This window comes from Zosterops lateralis (assembly GCF_965231275.1).
Source record: "Zosterops lateralis genome assembly, chromosome: 18".
Lineage (NCBI taxonomy): Eukaryota > Metazoa > Chordata > Aves > Passeriformes > Zosteropidae > Zosterops > Zosterops lateralis.
Window position 1 is genome coordinate 12,315,191 of NC_139778.1, and position 24,496 is coordinate 12,339,686.

Below are 24,496 nucleotides of genomic sequence, written 5' to 3' on the forward strand. Positions count from 1 at the left end.
TCTGGTTCTTAGAAATCAGTGCCCAGTTTGTTAAATATTTTGGTCATAAGACAAATGAATGAGATTTTTTTCCTGCTGTATTTTGTACACCCTTAGCACAACCTCCCCACGCAGGATATAAGCAGTATGTTCATATTATTTATTATTATGCATATTTTGTTAATTTTCATACTTACATGCTATTGTCTTAGAGGTACTCTGAAACAAATGTACAATAACTGAACTACTTTTTTTTCTACTACAAGTAAAATAAAATTAAACTACCCAGCTATCATATTTCCTACCTACAGTTGACTTAAGGAAACCTGTTTCTCAGGGAAGCTCAATAAATTAAAGCTGTGTTATTGGCAAGAGGTCTGCATAAACAGGCATGCCAGGTGACATGGGAGGGGGTGTAAGTGGGACACCACACCAAACAACCACAAAAAAAAAAAAACCAAACCAGAAAACCCTCAAACAAGTGAACAAAAAAAAGCCATCGAAACTTGCATACAAACCTACACAAAGTCATTTCTGAAGTCTGCAGCCCAACAGCTTACACCCACAGTGTAAGGAATAAAGTGAAATGTTTTCCAGGTTCAGATGCAGTATTACAAATATCATGGAACAAACTGCTCTTTTACGCTGCTTTTAACACATGCACAGAATCTCATACCACTGAACTACTGTGCATCTCTGTAGGAAAATATTAATCATGGAAATACCAAAAAAAAAAAAAAAAAAAAAAAAAAGAAAAAAATCAGGATGATCCACGGCTATTATAAAATTTGTAATTTACACATTGAGTTCTAGAAATAACCAGTGAGTGCTTTAACTGGTGTGATCTGGGCCAAAATTCCTGTACTTGTTAGAAACCACGATGCTTTGTGCTACAGAAAGAGCTCTTTCAGGGCCTGGTTCAAGGGAGTGCATCATGTTGTCCTGGCTCATGAACAATGTTGAATCAAATGACAGGATTTTCAAGTAATGAAAATATTTAGAAAGAAGCTCACAAGGTCTCTCAGGCTTAGTAACATCTCATGAAATTTTTTGCAGATTTGGCATCTGATAATAATATCACTGCACTAAAGCAAAATATTTTCAGCAGGTAGTACAAAATAATTATTCAAATTCTCAAATGGATTACTACCACATTATCAGGTACTGAAGAGAGAACCTCTTTGCACAGAGTATCAGGAAAGCATTTCTATAGAAGAAAGCTACAGAAAAAAAGAAGACACTCATGGGTAAATAGCTCTCTTCCTCTGTTTATCTTTTTTAGATTTTATATGTTTAGCAGCAACCGAGAAATATTATTCACTTCAGTGATACCACCTGCAGAGTCACAGAACCTCTTAGATTGGAAGGTGCCTCTTGACATTGCCTAGTCCAGGGTCAGCTGGAGCAGTCTGGCCAGGCCCATGTCCAGTTGGGTTTTGAGTATCTCCACAGACAGACTCCATATAACCCATCTGGGCAATTTGTTCCAGTGCTTGACCATTCCTACAATTAAAAGTTTTTTCTTGAATTTTTCATTTGCTTTTCCTTTACTTATAGGAAAGTTAATCTCTGTAATATCCCAGGACAGCTCAGCATTACTGGAAATGCTACAAAAATACACTGAGTACTTGTATTAGTGTCTTGGCATGTTCATTACTACGTAATGTTCATTACTACCTTGTTACATCACAGCTCATTCAAATTTTCTTTTAGTTTCATCTGTTTTAAGATTTACTTTTTATGACATGTCTGTATTATTCTGAATATAGGATTCTAACACGGTAGCAGTGTTTCTCAGTGCTTTAGACTCCGTACAATCTGTTGTCAAGGGAAAATACAATCTAGTGTGACAGTAGAAATTTAATTTTTTACTCTTTTATGTTCTCTGAACAAGTGGAAAGAGCTACAGAAGATGAGAAATAACACAGACTCAGATGTAATGTTTTCGTACCCCTTTCTTTCTTAAGTAGAAAGATAGCTGCACAGGATTAACGGTTGCATTGTTAATTAGAAGAAGACAAGTAGGTTGAGGCATCCCACTTCTAAGCTTAAATCACATCTACAGTTTCTCAACAAAATATCTGCTAAAGTGCTGCAAGCCCTGCCTGAAGGCACAAGGCTTTATCTGTGTGTTAACTGGGCATTTCTAAATCCATGATGCAAGAAAATCTTAACATATATAATTAAAATAAATCAGTATTAACAGTGAAGACTGTAATCTCATAATGTACACAAATTAACCCTTTATTTTAGGCTTCAGTATATGAAGCAGGGTATTTGTTCTCTCTTCTGGCTGCAAATATCTCAACCTAACATACAAAACTGAGGCTGGTAATTAGACCTGATATAGAGATCTCAAAGTAAGTTAATAGCAAGTGCAAAACTACATCATGCTGTCAACATAGAAATCAGTCTTTAATATTATAATTGCGAATTTTTGCCATGCTAGAAGAGATTTTTGGTTTTAATAGATGAGCACAAGATAAATTCCTAGATTTTAACTTCTGCTGAACTTCCAGCCTTGTTCCTCTGACTGTCAAATCTTCAGCTGATGTTTGAAGTTTGTCCTTGGCTTTGACATTTTGCTGAGATTCTTCAGATTGCTCGATTGAATGTACAACTTCAAACTCCACTGCTCAAAAAAACAGACAGAAAAATACTTTGTAATTATGTTTGTATTCAATTATGAGATTGGATAATTGAAGAGAGCTGGTTTACTCTTTTCCTCTAAATATACTGCTGCCACAGTGCCACATTGTCAAAATCTCATATTACCAGGACCATTTCTGTACACAGGAGCTCCAGAAGAGTCCATTAAGGCTTGCCATACTGATGGTATAACACAGCAGATTGAGCATCTTCTGCTCAATCCTCACTTCATCTGTACCTGTTCATTCTCCATTAGCATCAGACTGCTTAAGAGAAGAAGACAACTGGAAGGTCAGTGTAACAGTTCATCTGTATCTGTTCAGCTGTTTTAAAACATCATATTTTACAAGTTTACCCTTCTCTCCATTGTGTGAAAAAGTATTTGGATATGCATGATATAAAAAGCTCAGAGGTAACTCTGTTGGCTTGACAAAGCTGCATTACTACCATTATCTTTTGGGTCTTTTTTCAATCTTCTCTCACTTAGGAAAGCATTTAGTATGTAAATCTTTGGTTTTGTTGTCTAAAATATCTGTTTTTCCAGAAAGGACTTACTCAAAAAGAAAGATCTTTGTTTGGGAAGCAGTGGGACTGGTCCTAATACCAGTCAGAGTCCATCTTGCAGTTCTCACATAATTCTCCAAAAACTATTATCTCCAACTAACTGAACTTCAGTCTTATCACAGGTTTCTTTACGCGAGATAAGAGGAACTGTTCAATCGCATTATTCACTGTAAACTATAGGTAATATTTACAGATGTTTGGCTCCAGCCACTCAACCATTATTTTTCAAGACATTGAGACTTTAACTTCAGATTTTCTATGGAGATCCAAAGCAGACAGCAGAAGTGGTGCCAATAAACTTGTGATAACACACACTACAGTATTCTGTATTAGCTTAATTTTATAAGCATCATAGGCTGCAGTCCCAGATACTACTTAATCACAGCAAGAATAAAAAGTGCACAAATTGACAAAGTTCAGTTACTAGTAGGAGAAGGTAAATTTTCAAAGTCAACTGAACATGGTAGGAAGTCTACACAAAATTCTACATCCAAGGAAATACAACATGTTCCTGAATTACAGAGTGAATTGATTGATTTAAAGTTTATAGCTCTATGCAAAGCATGACATTGTGGCTAGTGTCAAAACATGACACTTTTCAAAATAAGTTTTATGCACAGGCTTAGATTGAACCAGCTGTTCGTTTGTGTGTGTGATCTCTGCACTGAATCAGCTTGCTGGTTGATTCAGTGCAGAGAATCACAGGCGACAAAAGCTCAGTAGACTCGAGCTGTGGATGCAAAATCCTGTTGTCCAGCTTGCCACCTAGTGGCTTCCTACAGATGTAGAAGGTATGGAAGAGCATGCTTGAGCCCATGAAGATTGTTTGGGTGTATTTTCCTGGGTGGGAACTGGACTTTAATCATTAGAATACCTCTACCACGTCTGGCATATGAGAAAGCAGAATTTCACAACATCGACCATTTAGAAAAGTGCAGGCAGCAGTGTCTGAAAGGTATTGTTTCAAAGATTACTCTCTTGAACAGGAACAGCAGCAGAATACTACTACTTCTTGTTTCTGGTCTAAATAACAGGAATGAGCAGAACCACAGAGAGCACACAGTTAACACTGCTTGCAGACAGTCTGTTTTTTTAAATATTCACTCAGTTTTCAAGGGCCCTTTTGTATTCACGCAAGGGGATGACTTTCAGAAATTAATGTGGGAGGCCCTAATCATGTCATTCCAAAGGGAAAGTAACCAAGCACCAATGTGTCATATGCATCCCTTCCTGTGAAGACTTCTGTATCTTTGTCTCCTGTCATTAGTAGAGAAACTATAGTTTTAACTAGTACAGGCTACTTAGTTAGGTATTTGGAACAACACCACAGAACACAAGCATTCTGCATGGCTATTTTTAAGTTCTGGACCATCAAAAATGTATACTAACAAGAAATTTAAAACCAACCACTGCAAACTTGTAAGGTCAGTTCCAAAAATTAGGAAAAGATAAAGAATCAATACCCCCAAATTAGAAATGCTATTTAAATGCAGTAGCTTGGTTTGCACACCAATGAAAAAACATGCTAAATTCACAAGCCTGCAACTTTCTTTCACAAGTGACTGTGGCAACCAGAGCTAGCAAGATCATAACTAAGCATGTAAACTGCTTTTGAAAATGGAACTAAATGTTTATTGTACTGAAATGCTTAACATATCTTCTATTTGGTGTGTGTTAACTTCAGTCAGAAATTAACATTCTGAGATTTTTTTTCCAGTATGAAAGATATACATGTAGACCTGTTGTATAGGCAAACTGAAATTTTCTCAGATGGAAGTTTCATTTAAGAAATTTGTCACTAGATGTTTGCTTATGGCTAAAAGTGCTTCTGAAAGAACACCAATTCAAACAAGTTCCTATTCAGGAGAAGAACACAGAAATGAAGAAAATGTAGCTAGGGCATTAGTTAATATTTGTGAAACACTTCAGAGATGAAGTTTTATGTAACACAGAAGAGAGATCCAGGAGTCTCTCTCTGATTGGAGCTGCAATGAAGCCAGAGCCAGACCACTGTTTCTGTTTGTTAATATTTTACCAGATTCTTTCTCAGGCCAGCTTTTTACCCACATGGATTGGCTCTTAGAACTGTCCGTGATGTCAAATCTGTTGAAATTCTGTCTAGTGTGGAAACACTTAAGGTAACTTTTGATCCATGAAGTGTAGAATTTCAGACGACAGAGCTTTGCAAGTTACAGTGAGAATTACAGTACAAGAAACTCCCCTATCTAAGCTCAAGTAGTAAATTAAAAAAGTTACTTTACCTCAGAGCAGCTCACTCCTGTTCTTTGTAAGGCTACAATGTAAACCCAAATTATTAAACCCAGGACACCGGTCTGAGTACTTGTGGCAGTGGGATTTCTCAAAAATGGATAGTGGGATGTGAAAATACAAAGTTTCATCTACGCTAAATATGTATAAGTCAAATGACTAGTGGGGACACAGCTTGCCTTACGCTCTTATTCTTCCTGTAATGACCCCAGCCTCTGCTGACCCAAGGATAGCTGATTGGAGCTGATAAAGAGCTTTTCACACAGTACCACACAGCACCCTTCACAGTACTGGCTTCATGCTAAATGCAGTATTACAGCTGAACTTCAATAGGTGATGTTTACTTTTCCCCCCTCTGAAAAACTAGTCAGTATCTTCAATAGCAAATAGTTAAGTTTATCAAGATAAATAGAAGAAAATAAATTTCCATTTTATAAAGGTTTTCCCCCTCCTCCTGCCTAACATCTATCTAAAATCAAAAAAAGGCTCTACTTTCCTTTGAGGGTGGCTTGTCATCAGCATTCAAGGTTCATATGATGTGGATCACCAACTAAAATCTCCACCTGCTCTCAACCTCTGGGACAGAACATTTAAAAAGTAAAGAAATACAGAGTTGTATTTCTCACTTGCACAGCCTATGCATCCTATGTAGCCTTTTAATATCATTGTGGCTTGTACCTATCTATCCCTAGGAGGTTCTTTTTCTTTCAATAATACAGAACAATAAAAATACCTGAAGAAGGGACCTATGATCCTTCTAAACACTTTCCTTCTACTTATTTGCAGAATTAACATGCAAGCTATGAAATCCATCTAATTTCTACAGTAAACTGAAAATTAGCACATAGAGTAAGGAGAGAGAAAATATCTCATAGCCTTTTGACTTGCTTGGAAGCTTACACAAGGTCTGAATTTGATGGTGAAATGAATAAAGTATATAACAGTCCACTTTAGATGTAGTCATTAACTCTTCAAAACACATTTAGTCATTGCATTGTGTAATATGTTGGAAAAACTGCAGGGCTTACTTGACAAGCAAACCACATTGAGTGCCAGTAGGCTGTTTTGTACATATAACATGAAAAAAATGAAACTGTTCATCCGGTTCAGAAAAATAATTTTCAAGCTATAGTTCTCTGTTTAACCAGAAATTCCCACAAAACACATCTGTTGGTGTTATCAATTTGGACAGAGTAGAACTTGGGAATAAAAAAAATGTCTGAATTAGCAAACTAACTTGCATGCTTTGTTGCAAATAATTTTTTGTCATTAGCTTGCAAGTGTCAGTGTGCATCATTTGTACCTGAAAGCTCTGGTCCAAGTCACTCTGTCTCAGTGACAATTCTATCCATTGTAACAATGTCTTTGATGAATGTATTAAATTCAAGTGAATGGTTTTAAACAGGAAAGATTGAATTAATTTCCATAGCTCAAGCCTGAAAAATAATACAAACCTCTGCTAAAAATCAGAAGCAGAATTTGAAAATTTTGTATATAATGCTTCTAAGGTGATGTTGTTCCAAAAAAGGAAAGATTTTGCTTTCATAATTTTTTTTTCTGAAATACAGAATTCAGTCCAGTGGAATTAAGGACACCTTTTCCTGGAGAAGAAAGCTAAGCAGCAAAAATTCATATTCTTGCAATGCAGTATTTCAGGGCCTGCATGTTTGAGTAAAAAGTTCCACTCTGCTGTGCCTCATATAAATCTGCACGCAGAGATCAAATTAAACTTGGTCTCAGGAAAATATTACCCCATATTGATTCACATTTCACTTGTTCCACGTTGGCAGTATCCTCTGTCCCTTTTGCTATTTCTAGATCCCCAAAAATCTACATTAAATTTTGCAACAGTGGCTGGAAATTTCTAGACATTAAGAAACTGATGTCCTTGTAAGGCTGCCAGAGCTGTTGCACCACACATACAACAGCATGAAACTGCATGGCACTATCAGTAATGTTTCAAATACATCCTTTTGCTTATCCTGTCAATATAGGCCTGACGTGAAATACTCTTCCTATTTCAGTCCTAACCTCACAAAAGAAGCACATGAATCAAGAGTGTCAGCACTATGTCCATTCCAGTCCTGCAGGTCTGTCAGTGCACATTACTTTGTCCCTGCAATGCACTGCTGTTGTGAATAAATACACTTGTAATCCACTCTTCATTTGGAAAGCCCTTTCAAGTATTATTTTTTCTTGTGAGCTACTAAAGATGGTTCATTGCCTCCATACACTGGTTTAAAAATAGATGTAACATAGGCTGGATAGGACCTGTGGGTGAAATGTCACAGTGCTTATCACTCCCTGCTCAGAATGTACCTTGACACAACTTGTGTTCACTGCTGCTTTTCATGGTGCACCACTATGAGTCTGGTTCTGTCTTCTCCAAAATCACTCGCTGGGTAGTTAAAAAGCAGCAGTCAGACCACTCACTGACTCTTACCACACTGAACAACCCAGTTCTGTAAACTTCTCGTGTATTGTGTTCCCGTGCCCCAGTGGCTCTCCACTGGACTCCAGTTTGTCAATCTTGTGTACAAGAGGGTCCAAAGGTGGACACTGTGGCCTCACAAGTACCAAACTGAGGGGAACAAATCACTTTCCTTAATCCAGTGATTTCTTTCTTGTTCCTGAAGTTTCTGTGTGATTAATAGCATATAATATCTATGTAATGGTAATACAGCTCATTTGAAAAGTCTAAATGGCTGTCATATTACTGTACAGATACTGTCAGATCTCAGGAGTAATGATGATGATAAAAATAATAATATCAAGGCAAAAAGCCCAAGCACTTCACATAAACCCTACAGCATTTTGAGAAATAACTTACTGAAAGCTACACCTCTTATTAAAAAAAAACAACCAAAAACCACTTTTACAGGAATATTCTGGAGAACTGCTTGTCCATTTATAAAGATTAAAGAAAGGTCTACAATCCCTCTAGGGAACATACTCCACTATTATCCATCCCTAAATTTTTCCAATATTACAATGTAAGTCCATTAATTTTTGTCCTATCTACAGCAGGTGTTAGCTTCCCAAAGTTTAGCCAATGAAGGATTATTTCATGAACAGACCAGTAGTGTGAAATATGTCACATTAAGCTTGAATAGATAATAGCTGCCATTAAAAAGTTCCTTAACAATTTGCCCTGTAAAGAGGCTATGCTTTACTGCACGTATCTTACAAATGGTGTTCTTGCTAAAATTTCCAAGAACATGTGGTGATTTTTGTAGGAGTGTAACACTAATGTTCAGTTTATGACTTAGGTTTTACCTTCTCCAGTCATCCTAACCCTGACACAGTCTCATATGTAAAGACTGGACACTGTCTCACATATAAAAAGCTGTTCTACTGCTTCTACTTTTTCCCATTCCAACTTGTTGCAGTGGACTATAAATATTATTTCTGTATGTTATTGTATGTTATTGTCTTGTATGATATTATTTCTGTATGTCTGCATGACTTCAGCAAAGAACAGCTTTCTTGAGTGGCAGGTAGTTTTTCAGCTTTTAGATCTACAGTGTTTGACATCATTACCATGATTTGAATGAAAACATAAAACATTGGAAGATCACAGTGACAAAGAACTGAGCAAGTAATAAATAATGGAAGGGATGGGTGTTCATGTCCATCTAAATGAAAGAACTTTGGCATAGGAAAAAGGACCTTGAAAAAACCAGAGGCTGAATCAAGTTGCTTTATGAATTGAATGTATAAGGTCAAGAAAATATAAGGTCTGGCTAAATTAGAAATGCTGTAGAGAAGAGCCACAAAAATGAGTAAAATATTAGGAAACAAAACTTTGATAATGGGACTTTCAATTCAGTAAATAAAAGTAAAAACAGAATGACTGGACATTGACAAAATTCTAGGGAATCCCCACAGCATATACCAGCATTGTGCCTGTGATGTCATCTTTGGCTTTTAGGTCCTAGCACTCTAAGCAGTGTTGTAGCTATAAACCAGCCAAAAAACCCCACAATTAAGTAAGGACTTGCAAATTACCATTTGATCTAACAGTTACTTGTCAACACATGAAGTGTGCAGTTCTCAAAGAGTTTTATATCTGCCCCAGCTAAGTTTTAGACTATGTCAAAACAGAATTTGCACTTTACAGGAGTATTTAATAAAAATGAAGAACTATTTGCCATGATGGCATTTAAACCAGACAGCTATACAGACATTCCTCTTAATTCTTACTTCTGCTGGCATCTGTGAAATTCCCTTCAAGTAACTCATTCAGATTCTGATCATGGGACTGTAACAACAGGAGCAGTACGTAAAGGAATTGGTGAACAGCGACAGAATCCACTGTATTTCCACACTTCCAGAAGAGTCAAATATTGTGACTGCTTTACAAAGCAGGCTTACCCTGGCTGCTGTTCTTTCGAGGACTGAGTAGAGAAAGGCTTGATCCCGTGTCTAAAATTTGACAGAAATTCTGTGCCCTAGACGAAGAAAGCTGGACCTGCGGACCTTGACTAGGACTCTGACTGAGCAGCTGAGTTTGAACAATCTTTGTGGATGTATCTGCCTTTGTTGCTGAGAATGTATCTGGCTCATCATTTTCAATAAGGAAATTGCTGGACCTTAGGTGAACCTGTTCAAATTCAAACACAATCTTAATGACATACATACTTTGCACATCAAAGACATCAGAAAATTGGTTACATTTCATAGTGGCATCTTGGACTTGGAAAGATAGAGGGTTTCAGTACGAGGCAAGATAAAAGAAAATTATTATTTTTAATTTTGAAAGGTTGTAAAAAAGATTAATTACAACATCATGGCAGTGATTGAGAAACCCTAGTTTATTTAGTGTTAACAAATACTATTTTATACAGGAACAGTGCATAATTTTAAAAAGACATGGGTTTTTAGGCCTTCTAGGAGATGACTGTTGAGAAATTCAAATTGAAAAATCCCAATGAAAGTCAATTACATTTATCACAAAACTGCACTGTACCTCAGCAGATGGTAATTCTGTTTCTTCCCCACAGCTGCTTGGAGCTTCTTCCTTTGAGCTAGGGCAGGCAGTAAGAGAAGAGAACCTTGAAAGATGCTGTTGCCTTGCACACTGCAGCTCCTAGTGTGATTAACATTACATTAACACGAGTAAGTCACGGTCCCTAAAACTAACACCCTTATAGCTCAGTTTGCTGTTACACTGGTAGATTTTAAAATAATCAGTTAAAAATAATATTAAACAAAACTATGTTATTTTCAGGTTAACAGGGCCAAACTACCTTTCTAATAAACCTAGTATCAAATCTGTTCAAAATCTACATTTCCTGGTCCTGTTACTATCACCTTGCTTGTTGCTCAAGCTTATATTGTCAGGGTGCTTCTTCACTTTTGTATTTTCCCATGATTAAATTACAGAAGAGAAACTCCAAAACAATACCTAAAACCCCAACAAAAATAAAGCAGCTATGGAAGGGTAAATTGTCAGCAGCTAAAATAAACTAATTTACCTCTAATATGCTCAGGACCGTCACCTAGGACAGGGGTGAACTTTTCACCTTGGAGTTTGACTTCACAACAAGTTAAAGATTTCTTGCTCCAGAAGTAGCCCATGTCACTGTGCCCTAAGATGTAGCGTTGATATGCCAGTGAGGCTATATATTTGATGCTCCCTAATTCTTTTCTCTGAGAACCCTCATGCTGCAGCAAGATGCTAATACTTCTTGTGGCAGTGCTGTTGTGACATCTCTTGATCAAGTCCTCAGACTGTCAATGAAGAGCTGAAATCCCTGTTTTGTCACAGAACTCAAATAATTTGGATCTTCCCCAGTCTCACAGCCCAGATGGTTTTCACAATGGTATGTCTTCACTTATATTTTTGATGTACTCACTAATACTTTTGACATCAAAAGAACTTGATTAGATAAATTTGATAAAATATACCATAATCTCCAACTCACATTGCACTTATCGGACTGACCTGTTACAGTCCTCAATTTCTGTTGCCTTAGATTATCTGCAATATCTGAGGAAGACTAAGCCTCCAGTAGCTCTGGAAAGCTACAGGAGGATGGCATTCTCAGTTTATCACTGTCAGATGGTTTACAATGTTTGCTCACACTGCAACCTTTAAAGCCTCTTCATTGACTAATGGGTAGTAAAGAAGAACAGGGACTTATTTTCACTCAAACAATCAATTCAAATTTGGTTATAATTGACTCTAACAGCACAGTCTTTTGGATTTCAGGCAACCTTTCTCTACCAGACAGGAGTGCCCCTCCTGTTGGATACCTTCTGCTACGAAGAAGCTAAGAGAAATTCAAGTACCTGTGATGGGATGTCCAAATGCAGTGTTTGTCCCTGCCAGGTTCCCTTATAACATATTTGAAAATGTTGCCATAGATTGAATCTGACAGATTCACCTTAGCCAAGAAATACATGTATTCATTTTCTTCTCCAAATAATATGCCTCTTGTGAGTGAAATACTCCTGCATATTTTGGATGCTTGGGGAGCTTTTTCCTTTCAGACTCAAATGTGTGAGCCCTCCAAAAAAATACTACCTGTTTTTACTACTGCCCTTTATCCAAGAGAAGACCAATCCTGTGCAGAAGCTGCATAGCTGTTTGCCTAAAAACCTGATTGCCTAAACACCATGGAACTTGACCCTGTCAGTACTTGTTCTCATATTTAATTGGATGATCTTTGCCCTTCAAACTTTTACACTATTTTCTTAGATCTGTTAATCCGGAAGTTTTTGTAATTATTCCAGCTAACAGCCCTGATGGGTACAATCACGTGGCTAATCTGTAGTGCTGTTTTACTTCACAGGAAAATAAATATATCTGCTTTTGGCATAACTAAATTGCCAAAAATTTAGTTGGGCCAGCTGAGTCACTTAGCCTTCCTTTACCTAATTTGTAGCCCTTACTCTAAGCAACAGAGGTTAATATGCTTTTTCTTTTTTTTTTTTTTTTCTTTAGCATTACTCTTAACTGTAAGAAAAATAAAATATTATTTAGAAAGTACTTACATTGGCTGTTTTTAAAGAAACTCACTTTTGTCATTCAAACTGTCTGGCCAGATAGTTCATATACTTAATATATCTAGGCTAACCAGATAACATCTGAGGAATTAGTGATAATTACAAGATAAAAACCGTGCAGGATGGCATGCTCAACATAAATGCATGGTTATTTCATCTTTTTAGAATGTATTTAGGTATGAAAATGTTTAAGAAAATTTTTGAATGTATTCAGATGATAAAATTTTCAAGTAGGTGGCTGAAAGTTGTGATTTCTGAGTGCAAACTGACCACATAGTGGGATTATTTCCTGTGTGGTTTCATATTATCCAAAGATAATTCTACAGATCTTAGTAAATGAAAAGAGAAACCTTTAACTTTTAATCTCTTACATATTCCCAAATGAATTTTAATAATCCACAAAATCCACTCTAGTCTAGGCTCTCTAATATTTGTTTGTTACAATTAAGACAGCTAGGAATACATAAAGGGAGAATTAAAAATAAACAGAGGACATTATCTTAAATTAAGCTGATTTTTTTCCCCCCAGAGGCAGAGGAGATTGTAGTTTCAAACTAATATGCTGGAGGCTGATTGTTTGGAAAGCAGCTCAGCAGAAAAGAAACAAGAAACCTGGTGGACTACAAGTTGATGAGGCAGCAATGCATTCATCAAGCCTTCAGCTAACAGCATACTCAACTGCACCAAAAAAAGTACTCCCAGCAGGTCAAGGGAGGTAATTGTTTCCTCTGCCAAGCACTGGTGCAACCACATTCAGAGTATTTTGTCCACTTTTGGAGTCCCCAGCATGAGAAAGACATGAACGTAATGCAGCAGCCCCAAACAGCAAAATAGCAAATAGCCACAAAGATGGCCAGTGAACTGGAACATCTGACATAGAAGGAGAGGTTAGGGCAGCTGGCCTTGCTGGCCTCCAGAAGAGATAGATTAAGAGTGATCTTTTCAACATGTAAAAGCATCTCATGAGGATGTTAGAAGGAAATAAAGATGACTGAGTTGGAGTCTTCTCAATGGTATACAGTGCAAGACCAAGTGACAATGGCAAAAAGGTAAGTACAGGACACCTTGCTTAAGTATAAGGGGAAAGAAAACCCCAACCAAATGACAGCCTTCTTTATTGCAGTGTGACCAAACACCGGAACAACTTGCCCAGAGTGGTTCCCAGAGGAAGTGTTTCCCCAACTAAACTTGGTTAATAATTCTACTGGAGTTTTATACCTCACCCTTTCTAAACAACACTGTTTACTGCCTTCAAAACTACAACGACAATCAACTGCTCTGACCTCAATCCTCACAGGAACAAATCTGCTGATCAATTAAGTAAAGTACATAGTGAAATCCTGACTATCGAATTTACTGGGAGGTCTGCCATTAACTTCTAGGGAAGCCAGGATTTATTCATTAGTCTCTCTGATAAAAGCTGCAATTTAACTATTAAAGGTCGTATTTTAATTACAAAATATATGAGACAAGTTAACTATATATCCTGCTTTCATATATGGAAAAGGTGCTATTACAGTCATTTGGACATGGGTGCTTTAAAATCCCACCACTGTGAGTATTTGGAAATACCCTCACTGATTAATCCTTTTAAAGTTTATATTAGAACATAGTGCAAATCCTTCAGAAGGCCTTTTTGCTTGGTTAAAACTAAGCCTTATGAAATTTGTAATTTAGGATTGCATTTACACTGCATAAACACATGTTTCTGAAATACCTTGGTTGAAGATCATGTTTAAAAATACTACTTTTGAGTCCCAAACCCTTTAAACTTATGGGAAACCGTCTGGCTTGTGGCCGGGCACTATTGGAGTTTCCCAGGGCTCAGTTTTAGGGTGGGTTCTCTCCAGTCTTTGATCAATGACCTGGACACATGAATTGAGTGTACACTACATTGGTTGATGATACTAAATGAGGACTCACTGATTCCCTTGTGGGTAGAGAGAAGACCTTACAAAGAGACCTTGATAGATTGGAATGCTTGGCAATGGCCAACTGCATGAAATTTAATGAGAGCAAAAAAACTGGATTCTGTACTGAGGGATTATAGTCATGAATGTCTGTATACACTTGAGGGACAAGAGGCTGAAGTGCAGCCCTGAAGAAAGGGATCTGGGGGTTTTGATTGTTGGCAAGCTTAGCGTGAGTCAACAGCGTATCCTGGTGGCCAGGAGTGCCATCTGTGTCCTCAGTGTGTTAAGCACAGCACAGCTAATCAGCCAAAAGAAGTGAATGTCTCGCTATGCTCAGCATTGGTATGGACTTACCTCAAGTACTGTGTGCATTTTTGGGCTCCACAATATGAGAAGAATATAGAAATATTAGAATATGTCCAAAGGAGGGCAACAAAGATGGTGAAAAGACTAGATGGCTAGATTTTTGAGGAATGGCTGAGGATACTTGGCTTGTTCAGCTTAAAAAAGAGGAAGCTGGTGGATGACCTCATTGCTCTCCATAACTTCCTTCCGTGATGGGGAAGAAGAGTAGGAGGTGCTGATTTTTGTTTTTTGTGTCCAGTGATAGGATGTGAAGGAATGGCTTAAATCAGCATTGGGAAACTCAGACAATTCTTCCTTGAGAAGGTGGTCGAGCAGTGGAACAATCTCCACAGGACATGGTCATGACCCCAAGCCTTTCTGTGTTCAAAAAAACATTTGGGCAATGCTCCTAAGTTAAATGGCTTAACTTCTAGGTTGTCCTGTGTGACATCAGGATTCAAAGATCCTCATGGGTTCCTTCCAGCTCCAGATATGCAATGATTCTATGGAATTTTCCAAAGATAGATTTGAGCTAAACTCAGAAAGAGTAATTTAAATGCAGAATTTTAAGTTATATTCATGGAATTAGAAGTGGCTTAACGGCTTATTATTGCTAAATTTCAAACAGCATACCTGTGTTGAGAGTCTGTGCTGTAGATGCTTTAGAACCGATAGCTGACACTGTGTTCTTTTGATGAATTCTCTTGGAAGAAGACTACCAGAGGCAATACAAACTGTGCAGTGTTTAGATCTAACAGGATGCCAGAGTCCTATAAAGGAGAGAATATACTGAGGAAGGCATTCTTTGTTGATATTTTGTCAACAATATTACATTTCCAGCAAGTGTTTACAACAGATATAAATGAACCATAGAACACAGGCCTTCTCATTGCAGATGGTTTCAGTGCTGTGCAGAAATGGGCCTTGTGCTTTTTTTTTCCTTTGCTTCATTGCCAGAGAAACTATGGAACTTAAATATCCACAGTGAAATCTTTTTACATTATATATATTTTTAATTCAAGTTTACGGTAAGCTTATTCTGCTTTCTCTTCCACTTTCCTAAAGCATTAGTTTTTATTCCAAGAGATACCTCTTTTCTGCTCATAAACAAAGTCTTAAAGTAAAGTTCCAGTTCCCACACTGACATGTAGGCACCAGGGAGTTCTTCATCTAAGATGTTTATCAACAAAAGTCACTACATACAGACTATCATTGTTCTATCTTAGCATTTCCTATCACAGGATAATCTTACTTGCAAGGATAAGTACCAGTCTCACATGAGCTACATCAAGGATCAGTCAGGTCCAGCACCATTTTTTTTTTCTTTTATAATAAAGCTGAGCATTCTCCAGCTCAATGGATGAACTGATTCCCCCATTTTATTCTAAATATATAGGCTAGCACTTTTCTTTAGAATAAATTTACCTTCCTTTAACACCATTCCAAGTTCTGCCCTGAGTCTGTTTCCCATTTCAATCAGCTGCTGCTTTTCTTGGCTCAGAATTGAGATTTTTCTTGCCGCTTCCTTGAGTTTATTTTGCATTCCTCGTAGAGTGTGTTTGACACTATACTGACAACCAACACCAGTACCTACATCAGGTAGCAGTTGTCCAAAATCTACCATGTTTTCTTCAAGAACTTTGGGTTCTGGCCCCTGGATAAAACAGATAGTGCTTATAATAAATATTTTAAAAGTGAGGTCTGCAGGTTCATGAGGGATCAGTTGAAGAAAAAGTGTAAAATTGAAGGCTACAGTCAATTTTTAAGGGCCATTTTCCAGATTTTGTTAGCAGTATAGGGCAAATTAAACTGTGGAGCAAAACACTGTAACAGCCTGAGACATTCCCACAGATACTGTAAACTGAAAGTATAAAATAATATACATAGGATAAACACTGTATAACTGTAAACTAAAGAGCACTTAATTTTAAAACAAGTGGAAAACCTGAAGAGGTGATACACAGTGGCTTAAGCACTTCCAAGAGGGAAAAAAACCCATTAAGACTGGCTTGCAAGATCAGAAGTGACTTGTGCCAGGGGATGACTAGTCAAAATTTATTGCCTAGAAAGAATAAGTTTGGCTGAAAAATCTTTGCTGACTCTCATCTGACCAATCACATAAGCACATATTACTTCCATTTATAATATTTACTCAGAAATAATGTACTAGGTATTTAATTACACACACATACATATAGATATTTTTAGGTAGTTTAAACCTCACCATACCTCTTCTGTGTTTGGGTTTACTACACAATCCAATGTAGCTGAACTGACTTTGATGTTGCTTACTGTGGTGCCAGTTGAAATTTTGTTTGTGCTCAATGAACCTAAAAGAGGAGTATAATATGAATATCGATGTATTTATAGAGAGTTTAGGCTTTCATAGCAAGAGCTGCTCCAGAACACTGTCTCATGCATATATATGTCTAGTTACAGAATCATAGAACCATAGACTTAGCTTGGAAAAAACCTTTAAAATCATCAAGCGAAACCAGGAACTTAACACTGCCGAGTCCACCACTAAACCATGTCCTCAAAGGCCCACACATACATGCCTTTTAAACACCTCCAGGGATGGTGACTCAGCCATTTCCTTGGGCAGCCTGTGCCAATGCTTGAATAAGCCTTTTCAAAAGAAATTTTTCCTAATATCCAATCTAAACCTCCACTGGCATAACTTGAGGTAATTTCTGTTGTCCTATTGCTTATTACTAGGAAAGAGAGACTGATCCCCACCTCATAACAACTCCCGTTCAGGTAGTTGTGGACAGTGTAAGTTGCCCCTGAACCTCCTCTTGTATACCACTTCAACAGATATACTGTCAATGGATATACTGTAAACCCCCATGGCAGGGGGGTTTGGACTAGGAGATCTTCAAAGATCCCTTCCAATCCAAACCATTCTGTGATTCTACATCCTGGCTTCACTATCAGGAATTCTGTCATAACTTGTAATATACATGTAATTGCTTTACTCCTGCAAAATACATACATGATTGCTTTTCGACTGATAATTTTGTAGTGACTTACAGCGCACGTGTGTGTGTATCTGCTTTCACTCATAATTGTTTTGTAGTAATTTGTAATACAGACTCTCAAACTACTGTGTGCTTGTGTATGGTGCAATCTTGAGAAACTCACAATTACAATTTTTACACACTCATGGATTATATAGCCCTCATAGGTTGTGACCCTGACTGCTAAACTTTCTTAATTGAAAGTTCTTTGTCAAGAGTTGTCACCTTGCTCTGCAAGCTGTCTGTCTTCTGTTGGAGGAAGAGAAGACAACATCTGTTCATCAAGACTCTCCATTTCCTTCCTCATTTGTGCAATAGCAGCCCGAAGGCTGGCATTCTGTTCCTGCAGCTTTTTTATTTCCAAAGCAGGGATATCTTTACACAGAGAACTTTTATCATCATACGGAAATATCTGGAAAATAAAAGTACAAGACAAAACGAACCCTTCATTAATAATCAGCACATATTCTCTCCACATCACCAGACACACAGATCCCAATGCTTTCAACTCATGAACAATATGGGGGAGAAAAGTACCACAGAAGGAGAATAAATGTGTTTGTTTATTGAAGATTTGCCAGAGAAAGAAGTGCTGTATTGAGAACATCATAGGAGGAGGTGCACATGGGGAGGACCATGGTTCCAGAGCTGGCTCTGTTTTATAACTCTTGTTCTGCAGGTGTGGTTTATCTCTTTTCCATATGCAGGTAATCTCTCTCCTCATGGAACTTATGGGCTCAACAGCAGTAACAGCGGTCCCCTTTCTCACCTGTCAAATTCTTGAAAGTGTCACTGGAGATCATCTGTTGACAATAACATTGTCCTGGTTTGCAAGACAGATATTTGCCAAGGAAGACGAGAATGTCCCTGGAATGGAAAGATCACCCCCTCTCTCCAAATTGTTATGACTTTGAAATTACAGGGCTTCCAGGAAAAGATACAGAAAAAGGAATAACAGTTCTTTACTAGACTATACATACATACATACATATATATATATATATGTATATAAAAAAACAACACAAAACAAAACCAGCAGCAACTACAGGAAGAAAACCCAGTAACAGCCTTTTCCCGCTCATCAAGCATTTCCCCTTTGGTGTAGTTACGACGACAACCGGCAGGAGGCGCTGTAGGCTCGTGTCGAGGCGGAGGGGCTGCAATGACTCCCCCGCAATTTTGAATGGCTTTTTAAAATACATGCATTTTAAGAGGTAGCAGTGAAAGGAAAACTAGCTAGTGATACTCAAATACAGGACATTAAAATATTTTAAACAGCTGGCATATTAGTATTTTGAAATGTTGCCTTACAATTTTAACTTTACAACTTTTACAACTCCCCTGAACTGCAATTGACCCAGAACCTCAGGAATGAAGCTCCAGAAATTAATTCTTCCCATTCGATTGCCATGATGGTATAATACATTGTCACGTTTTGGAGCAACTGTATATCCAGCTTGCTTCTTTTGCCAGTGAGTAATGAATGAGAGCCATAATTAAGCCCGTGACACCTAATTTATGTGTGTTCCAGGCTAGATATGTCTGTATTTTGAACGAAACATATGAAACAGATTAAGTGTTTACAGTATGTCCAGTGGAAACAAGGCTCATAATGTTGTTATCTTAGAATTAATTAATCCATGTCTACATTAAGTGTTGTCTAACCTGTTTCTCCCCTTCAGGTGAAATACTGTGATTAAATGACGCTTGTATTGTCTGTTCTCTCTCAACAGTCAAAGCAGAAAGAACAGTCTTCACTTCACACAACCTGTAGTCTGTTTTGCATAGATCAGCTTCAATCTGGGACGGAAAGAAAGGAGGGAGGTAGAGGATGTCAGCAGCTCAACAACAAAGGGATAAAAGAAAAAAAGGTAAGGAAGAGAAAGGGAAAGGAAAAGGGAAATATAAAGAAAAATAAGGAAATCAAGGACACTTTAAAACATAGCACAGGGACTTAAGCACATCCCTTTTTTCTCTGTCAAAAACTACCCTAACAGACAAATAATTTAGCATCATTCTCTGATCTTCTTTATGTGAAATGGAAAATGCTGATTTGTTTCCCTCATGTGTTCACATGCTACAGCTGTTGATGCCTATGAATCATTTTGGAAAGACAGTGATAAAATAAAACACTAGAGTAAATACCAGCATTCTGAAACAAGTGTTTCCTCTGTACCTGTGAGTTCAGGACAACTGGGCATTGAGAATTGTTAGACCGTTGTTAATAAAATTTGTACACTACACAAAATAGGGGTTTTTTTTCCATACAAAAATACCCAAGAGCTTTTCAGAACTAACATTATTTCCTTGACAGAATCTAAGTAGTACTGTGATCTGAAATTCTTTCTTCCCTGGGGCTGTTCTAAGAGACATCTTTCTTCTTTTACTACAATGGCAAAGGAAAAACATCTCTCAAGCCGATTTGATTACATGGAAAGGGAGAAAAGGCCACTATTAGAGATTGTTCACGAAAATTAATCTGGTCTCAGATAAAATACATGTGATGGACTGCTGTGCACAATACAGAATTACTGTTTTACAGATTTTTGAAAGAAGGTTAAAGATATATTTCCCTGAGAAACACCATGGTGGGGAGATTCCATAGCCCTCTGTGCAATAGATGATTCTTAAACAGTGTCAATTTGAATTTCTCACCTCCTGTCTTGATGAAGACAGTCTGTGTGCTAGATCCTCTGATTTCTGATTCCATTTACACCCAGCATTCTCACAGAGCGGCTGCCAGTTCAGTTCTGTTTGCATTTTACTCTGTTTCAGAATCCATTCTCGCTCAGCTGCCAGAGACAGGTGTTGGTTAGACCTATGATACACAGAGCAAAGCTGTTGATTTCAGCAGAATAAATACTAAGGATGTTTTGTGGATATTTATTGTTTGTTTTGAGCTGAAGATCAAATTTCACCATTAGTAAGATAATCAGTTTATGGTAAAATTATATAAATATAAGAAGCAGAAGGGGGAAAAAAGGGCCTTGTAATTAGGAGTATGATGAATAGTGCACATTTATCCATCTTGCCTAAGGCTACCTCTGCTTTCTAGATGCTGACCTTTCCTGCAGTTTCAAGGTTAACGAATTTAGCAGCGTGTTTACTACATAAAATAATCTTATGCAATCTAATAACTAAACATATTCTTAGCAATTCCTTACAAGGGGCAGCTGTCAAACAAGCAAAGCAACAGCTACACAAGCAGTGCATAATTTTCTCAACTGTAATTACAAATGTAATCAATTTTTAGAGGAATTAAACAATAGGAAAAAAAAAAGCTTATATAACTATAGCAATATTAAACCGGAACATACTAATTTAAAAAAAAAATTTGGAAAAAAAGATTGCTAGATGGCACTGCAGCAACATAACATTGCTTGTCCAACATTCTTATACCAGTTTCTGACTTCAGCATCTTCCAGTTCTTGAATCTTTTGCTCCATGTGAAGTTCCAGGTCCACATAATCCTAAGGCAGATGATCTGTGTGACTATTCCTAGAGCTGTAAACTAAAATAAATTTACATTACAAAGCATGAGAGATCCACATGTAAAAATTTTTGAACAATAACATGTAACTATTAATAGAGGATGCTGTAATTTCCTAAAGAAACAGGCACCATAAGATCTTTTTCTCATAAGTTAGTGGAAACCCACTATAACAGTACATGTTATTTCCCAAAACAATTCTTCAAAAGCAGAAATCTTTTAGATACATTTAAAAATAGAAAGACACAGCTCTGTATCTTTTCCCCTTCTCTCCCAATATTTTTAGTTGCTGTCAAGAAAAAAGTTTCCCTGAGATCCGGTGGAAGAATACCAGAAATGTCAGGATTTCTAACAAATCTGAGGAGCTGATACTGCTACCAAGACCAGTAAGTTCTCTAACGATACACTGAACCTTTGAAGCTCTGCATTAATCCCCAAAAGACTTAACAGGTTTGCTGCAGCCTGTCACACAGCTATACAAACCTAGATTGTGCATTTGTGCATTTGCTATTGTGCTGTTCTGCAACTTTCTATTTACTTCCAACTCTATATTACAGGTTTTTTGAGTAGCTGAATGACCATTGCATTTGATTAGATAAGACTGATCATATCATACCTACAGAGACAAAACATTGAACTGAAACTGGAGAGTAAGAAACAGCTAAATGCATATTCATCTTCACATTCTGACAGGTTTTGCTTTTAAATTTACACTTCGCCTGAGGTAATCTGAATCCTATAGCCAACATTTATCCATAGAAACCAAGTCTACCAGAAGTGCTGTCTCAGTGTAGTCTAGACGTGCATTTTTACACCTCCCTTGTTCATCCCCACACCCTAAGGGCAAGGCAGATCAGAAGAATGATTGCTGTACTGTGATCAGTATCCAGCTCAGCCTGGCAAAGAGGCAATTGCTGGGTTTAAGAGACTCAAACTCCTCCTTCCATTCCCAAAGAGCATATGTAAAATTCCTGAACTGGCTTTAAATGAATTTGCATATATACCACATTAACATCAAACATTTAATAACCTTTGATGAATTCAAGAGTATTGTCCAGATCACCCACAATAACTAAAAAAAAAGTATTTTAAACTTATCCAGCCATCTCTACATTATAAATGTAGTTGGATCCAGCACAGTTTGCAGCACTTTACAACAATTACAATTTAAGCAAGAATAATCCAAAGAGACTGTGATTGCTGCTGACAGTTGTTACATGAAACAAGAATTATGTGCAGACAGAAGTAAAAAAAAAAGTGCTCATTCCCTCTACCCTGCAAGCTTGCATACATATTTCTCTTTTCTTCAAGATATGAATGATGAGTCAAGGCACTGTTCAGCCTTCTCTTTTACTAACAATATTAATTGCTGTGTCAAATTTGCCTGCTTTTAGTTTAGAAAGAAAATAACCAGCAGAGAGCCTGTGCTTTTACAGGCAAAACCCTTTATTTGCTTCACATCCACCTCTTCCTATTGTTTATTCTTCAAATTTACCTCGTATCTAATTATAAATTCTGTAGAAGAAAAAGACCCAACACGTTTTTAAAGTGGTATGGATGCTTAAAAAAAATAAATTGTTATTTATGTTCAGCTCTTTCCAGAGATTTGGGAAAATCTCTGGAGTCAATACAGCTTCTCTCACCGTACATTATTATTCTGTGTCACTGGCTGCAGATAATCCCTTCTGAATAAGCACAGGGATGCAGAGAACAAATCGGACAAACATGTCTTTCAACTAGTGGCTCTTTAATCTCTTTAAATGAGATATTTTTCAGACCAGAAAATGCTATGCAATATCTCTGTGCTAAAGGTTGTCATAATTTAAACAACATTTTTCTTGACAAACAATCAAGACAACTCTAGTTCTCTAGGATCAAAACATGAGTCACTGATTGTTAGATGTGAGAAATATAAAAAGATTCAAGCTTGCTCTTCACAGATATACTGAGGAACAAACCGTGCTTAAGGACACAATGATCTGATGGTCTTTTAATTCTGCTGGCCAAAATTTCACACTTATCCCTAAATTAATTAAAATAGTGTTTTCTCGTCATATTTGGATTCTTGTTGGCAGCGTTCAAATCATGGTACCATGCACAGATAGTGTAAGTAATATCTTCTTCATTTGTGTAAGGACAAGTAGATGACTTTTAAAGGACAATATCGTGGATATTCATGATATTCATGCCTCCCTGCCTGTAACACGCAACACTGAAAGATCTGTTTTCTGTATCACACTCCCAGCTACAGTTGTTCCAAATGCATCAGGTGGCTTCCACAGTTAAAAAGTGTAACTAAATTTGAAGTGCACAGAGGGAGGAAAAGACAAACGAGTGTCGGCAAAAGACAACACTGCAGGAAGAGAACCCACAAGGAAGGATTCCGCCCAAGGAGAGCCCGGGGGTGAGATGTTCTGGGGCAGAAGAGAAGATGGCAGGCAGATGTCGAGGTCAGACCCGTTAGCTGAAGGCACAGAGAGCAGCACAAGATAACGCTCTGGACTCAGGGGCAGCGCAAGAGAGGGCGCTCAGCAGGAAGGAGCACAAAGACAGCGGGTCCAGAGAGAAAAAAGAGCGCGAGATGCGCAGGCGACGCGTCGGGAGCTCCCAAGGACAACCTGCAGCGCAGGGGGATGCCGTGCGGCCGCACCGCCTTCTGATGGAGGAGCCAGTCACGACCCGCCTCCGGACGGCACGAACCCGCACATCGCTGTGCTCACGGCCCAGGCCGCGTCTCCCGGGCGGGCCGTGCCGTGCCGTGCCGGGCCGGGCCGTGCCGTGCCGGGCCGTGCCGCGCCGGGCCGGGCCGGGCCGTGCCGTGCCGTGCCGTGCCGTGCCGGGCCGTGCCGTGCCGGGAGGAGGCGGGTCGGTCTCCACGGAGCCCGTTACAGCAGCGCCGTTACAGCAGCGCTGCCGCTCCGCCCACCCGCGGCTGCCACAGTCCCCGGCTGGCTCCTCTCCTGCTCAACTGGCCGGGTTTTCTCGGTGCCTCGCGTTGCATTCACTTCCAGGAACACGGCGGCGCATTCTCCCCTCCTCACACTCTCCCCGCTCCACCGTCACTACTCGCGTGCGGGAGCCTCTTCTCTGCATCGTGTGAGCACGGGCACGTCCCTTTGCAGTCCCAGTCTCGGTTAGTAAAGACCATCTTCTCCCAAAACACAGCTAGTACTTGTCCCATACTCTCAGATCTCACTCTTTCGTTCACTTGTCTTCCCATACATTTTGTTTATCCAATTGTTTAGTATTAAACAATT

The 24,496-nt window shown here is 38.3% G+C and overlaps 2 protein-coding genes across 7 annotated transcripts in view; one reads left to right on the forward strand and one right to left on the reverse strand.

Moving 5' to 3' along the window:
* Nucleotides 1–24,496, forward strand: part of SLC16A3 (solute carrier family 16 member 3) — a 43,340-nt gene that overhangs the window by 1,542 nt on the left and 17,302 nt on the right. For 2 of the 3 annotated variants that reach the window (XM_083874478.1, XM_083874477.1), the window contains exons 2-4: nucleotides 2,776–2,919; nucleotides 19,483–19,620; nucleotides 21,526–21,625. The gene's annotated coding sequence lies outside the window, so the exon portion shown is untranslated. Of the gene's footprint in view, nucleotides 1–2,775; nucleotides 2,920–11,241; nucleotides 11,286–19,482; nucleotides 19,621–21,525; nucleotides 21,626–24,496 lie in introns of those variants that run through there. The other variant, XM_083874479.1, reaches the window with a different exon arrangement.
* On the reverse strand, nucleotides 1,939–23,883 carry CCDC57 (coiled-coil domain containing 57). 4 transcript variants are annotated; one of them, XM_083874473.1, is made up of 11 exons: nucleotides 23,858–23,883; nucleotides 21,149–21,260; nucleotides 20,405–20,567; nucleotides 19,415–19,549; nucleotides 17,975–18,161; nucleotides 16,959–17,059; nucleotides 16,155–16,383; nucleotides 15,363–15,499; nucleotides 10,430–10,549; nucleotides 9,835–10,063; nucleotides 1,939–2,611 (listed from the first exon to the last, which is right to left on the reverse strand). In XM_083874473.1, the coding sequence occupies exons 2-11, from the start codon at nucleotides 21,193–21,195 to the stop codon at nucleotides 2,388–2,390; spliced, it is 1,572 nt and encodes a 523-aa protein (XP_083730599.1). In that variant the 5' UTR covers nucleotides 21,196–21,260; nucleotides 23,858–23,883; the 3' UTR covers nucleotides 1,939–2,387. The 4 variants fall into 4 exon arrangements, with proteins under 4 accessions (XP_083730599.1, XP_083730600.1, XP_083730601.1 ...); XM_083874474.1 differs by lacking the exon at nucleotides 19,415–19,549; XM_083874475.1 differs by lacking the exon at nucleotides 9,835–10,063 and having other exon boundaries at nucleotides 2,407–2,611.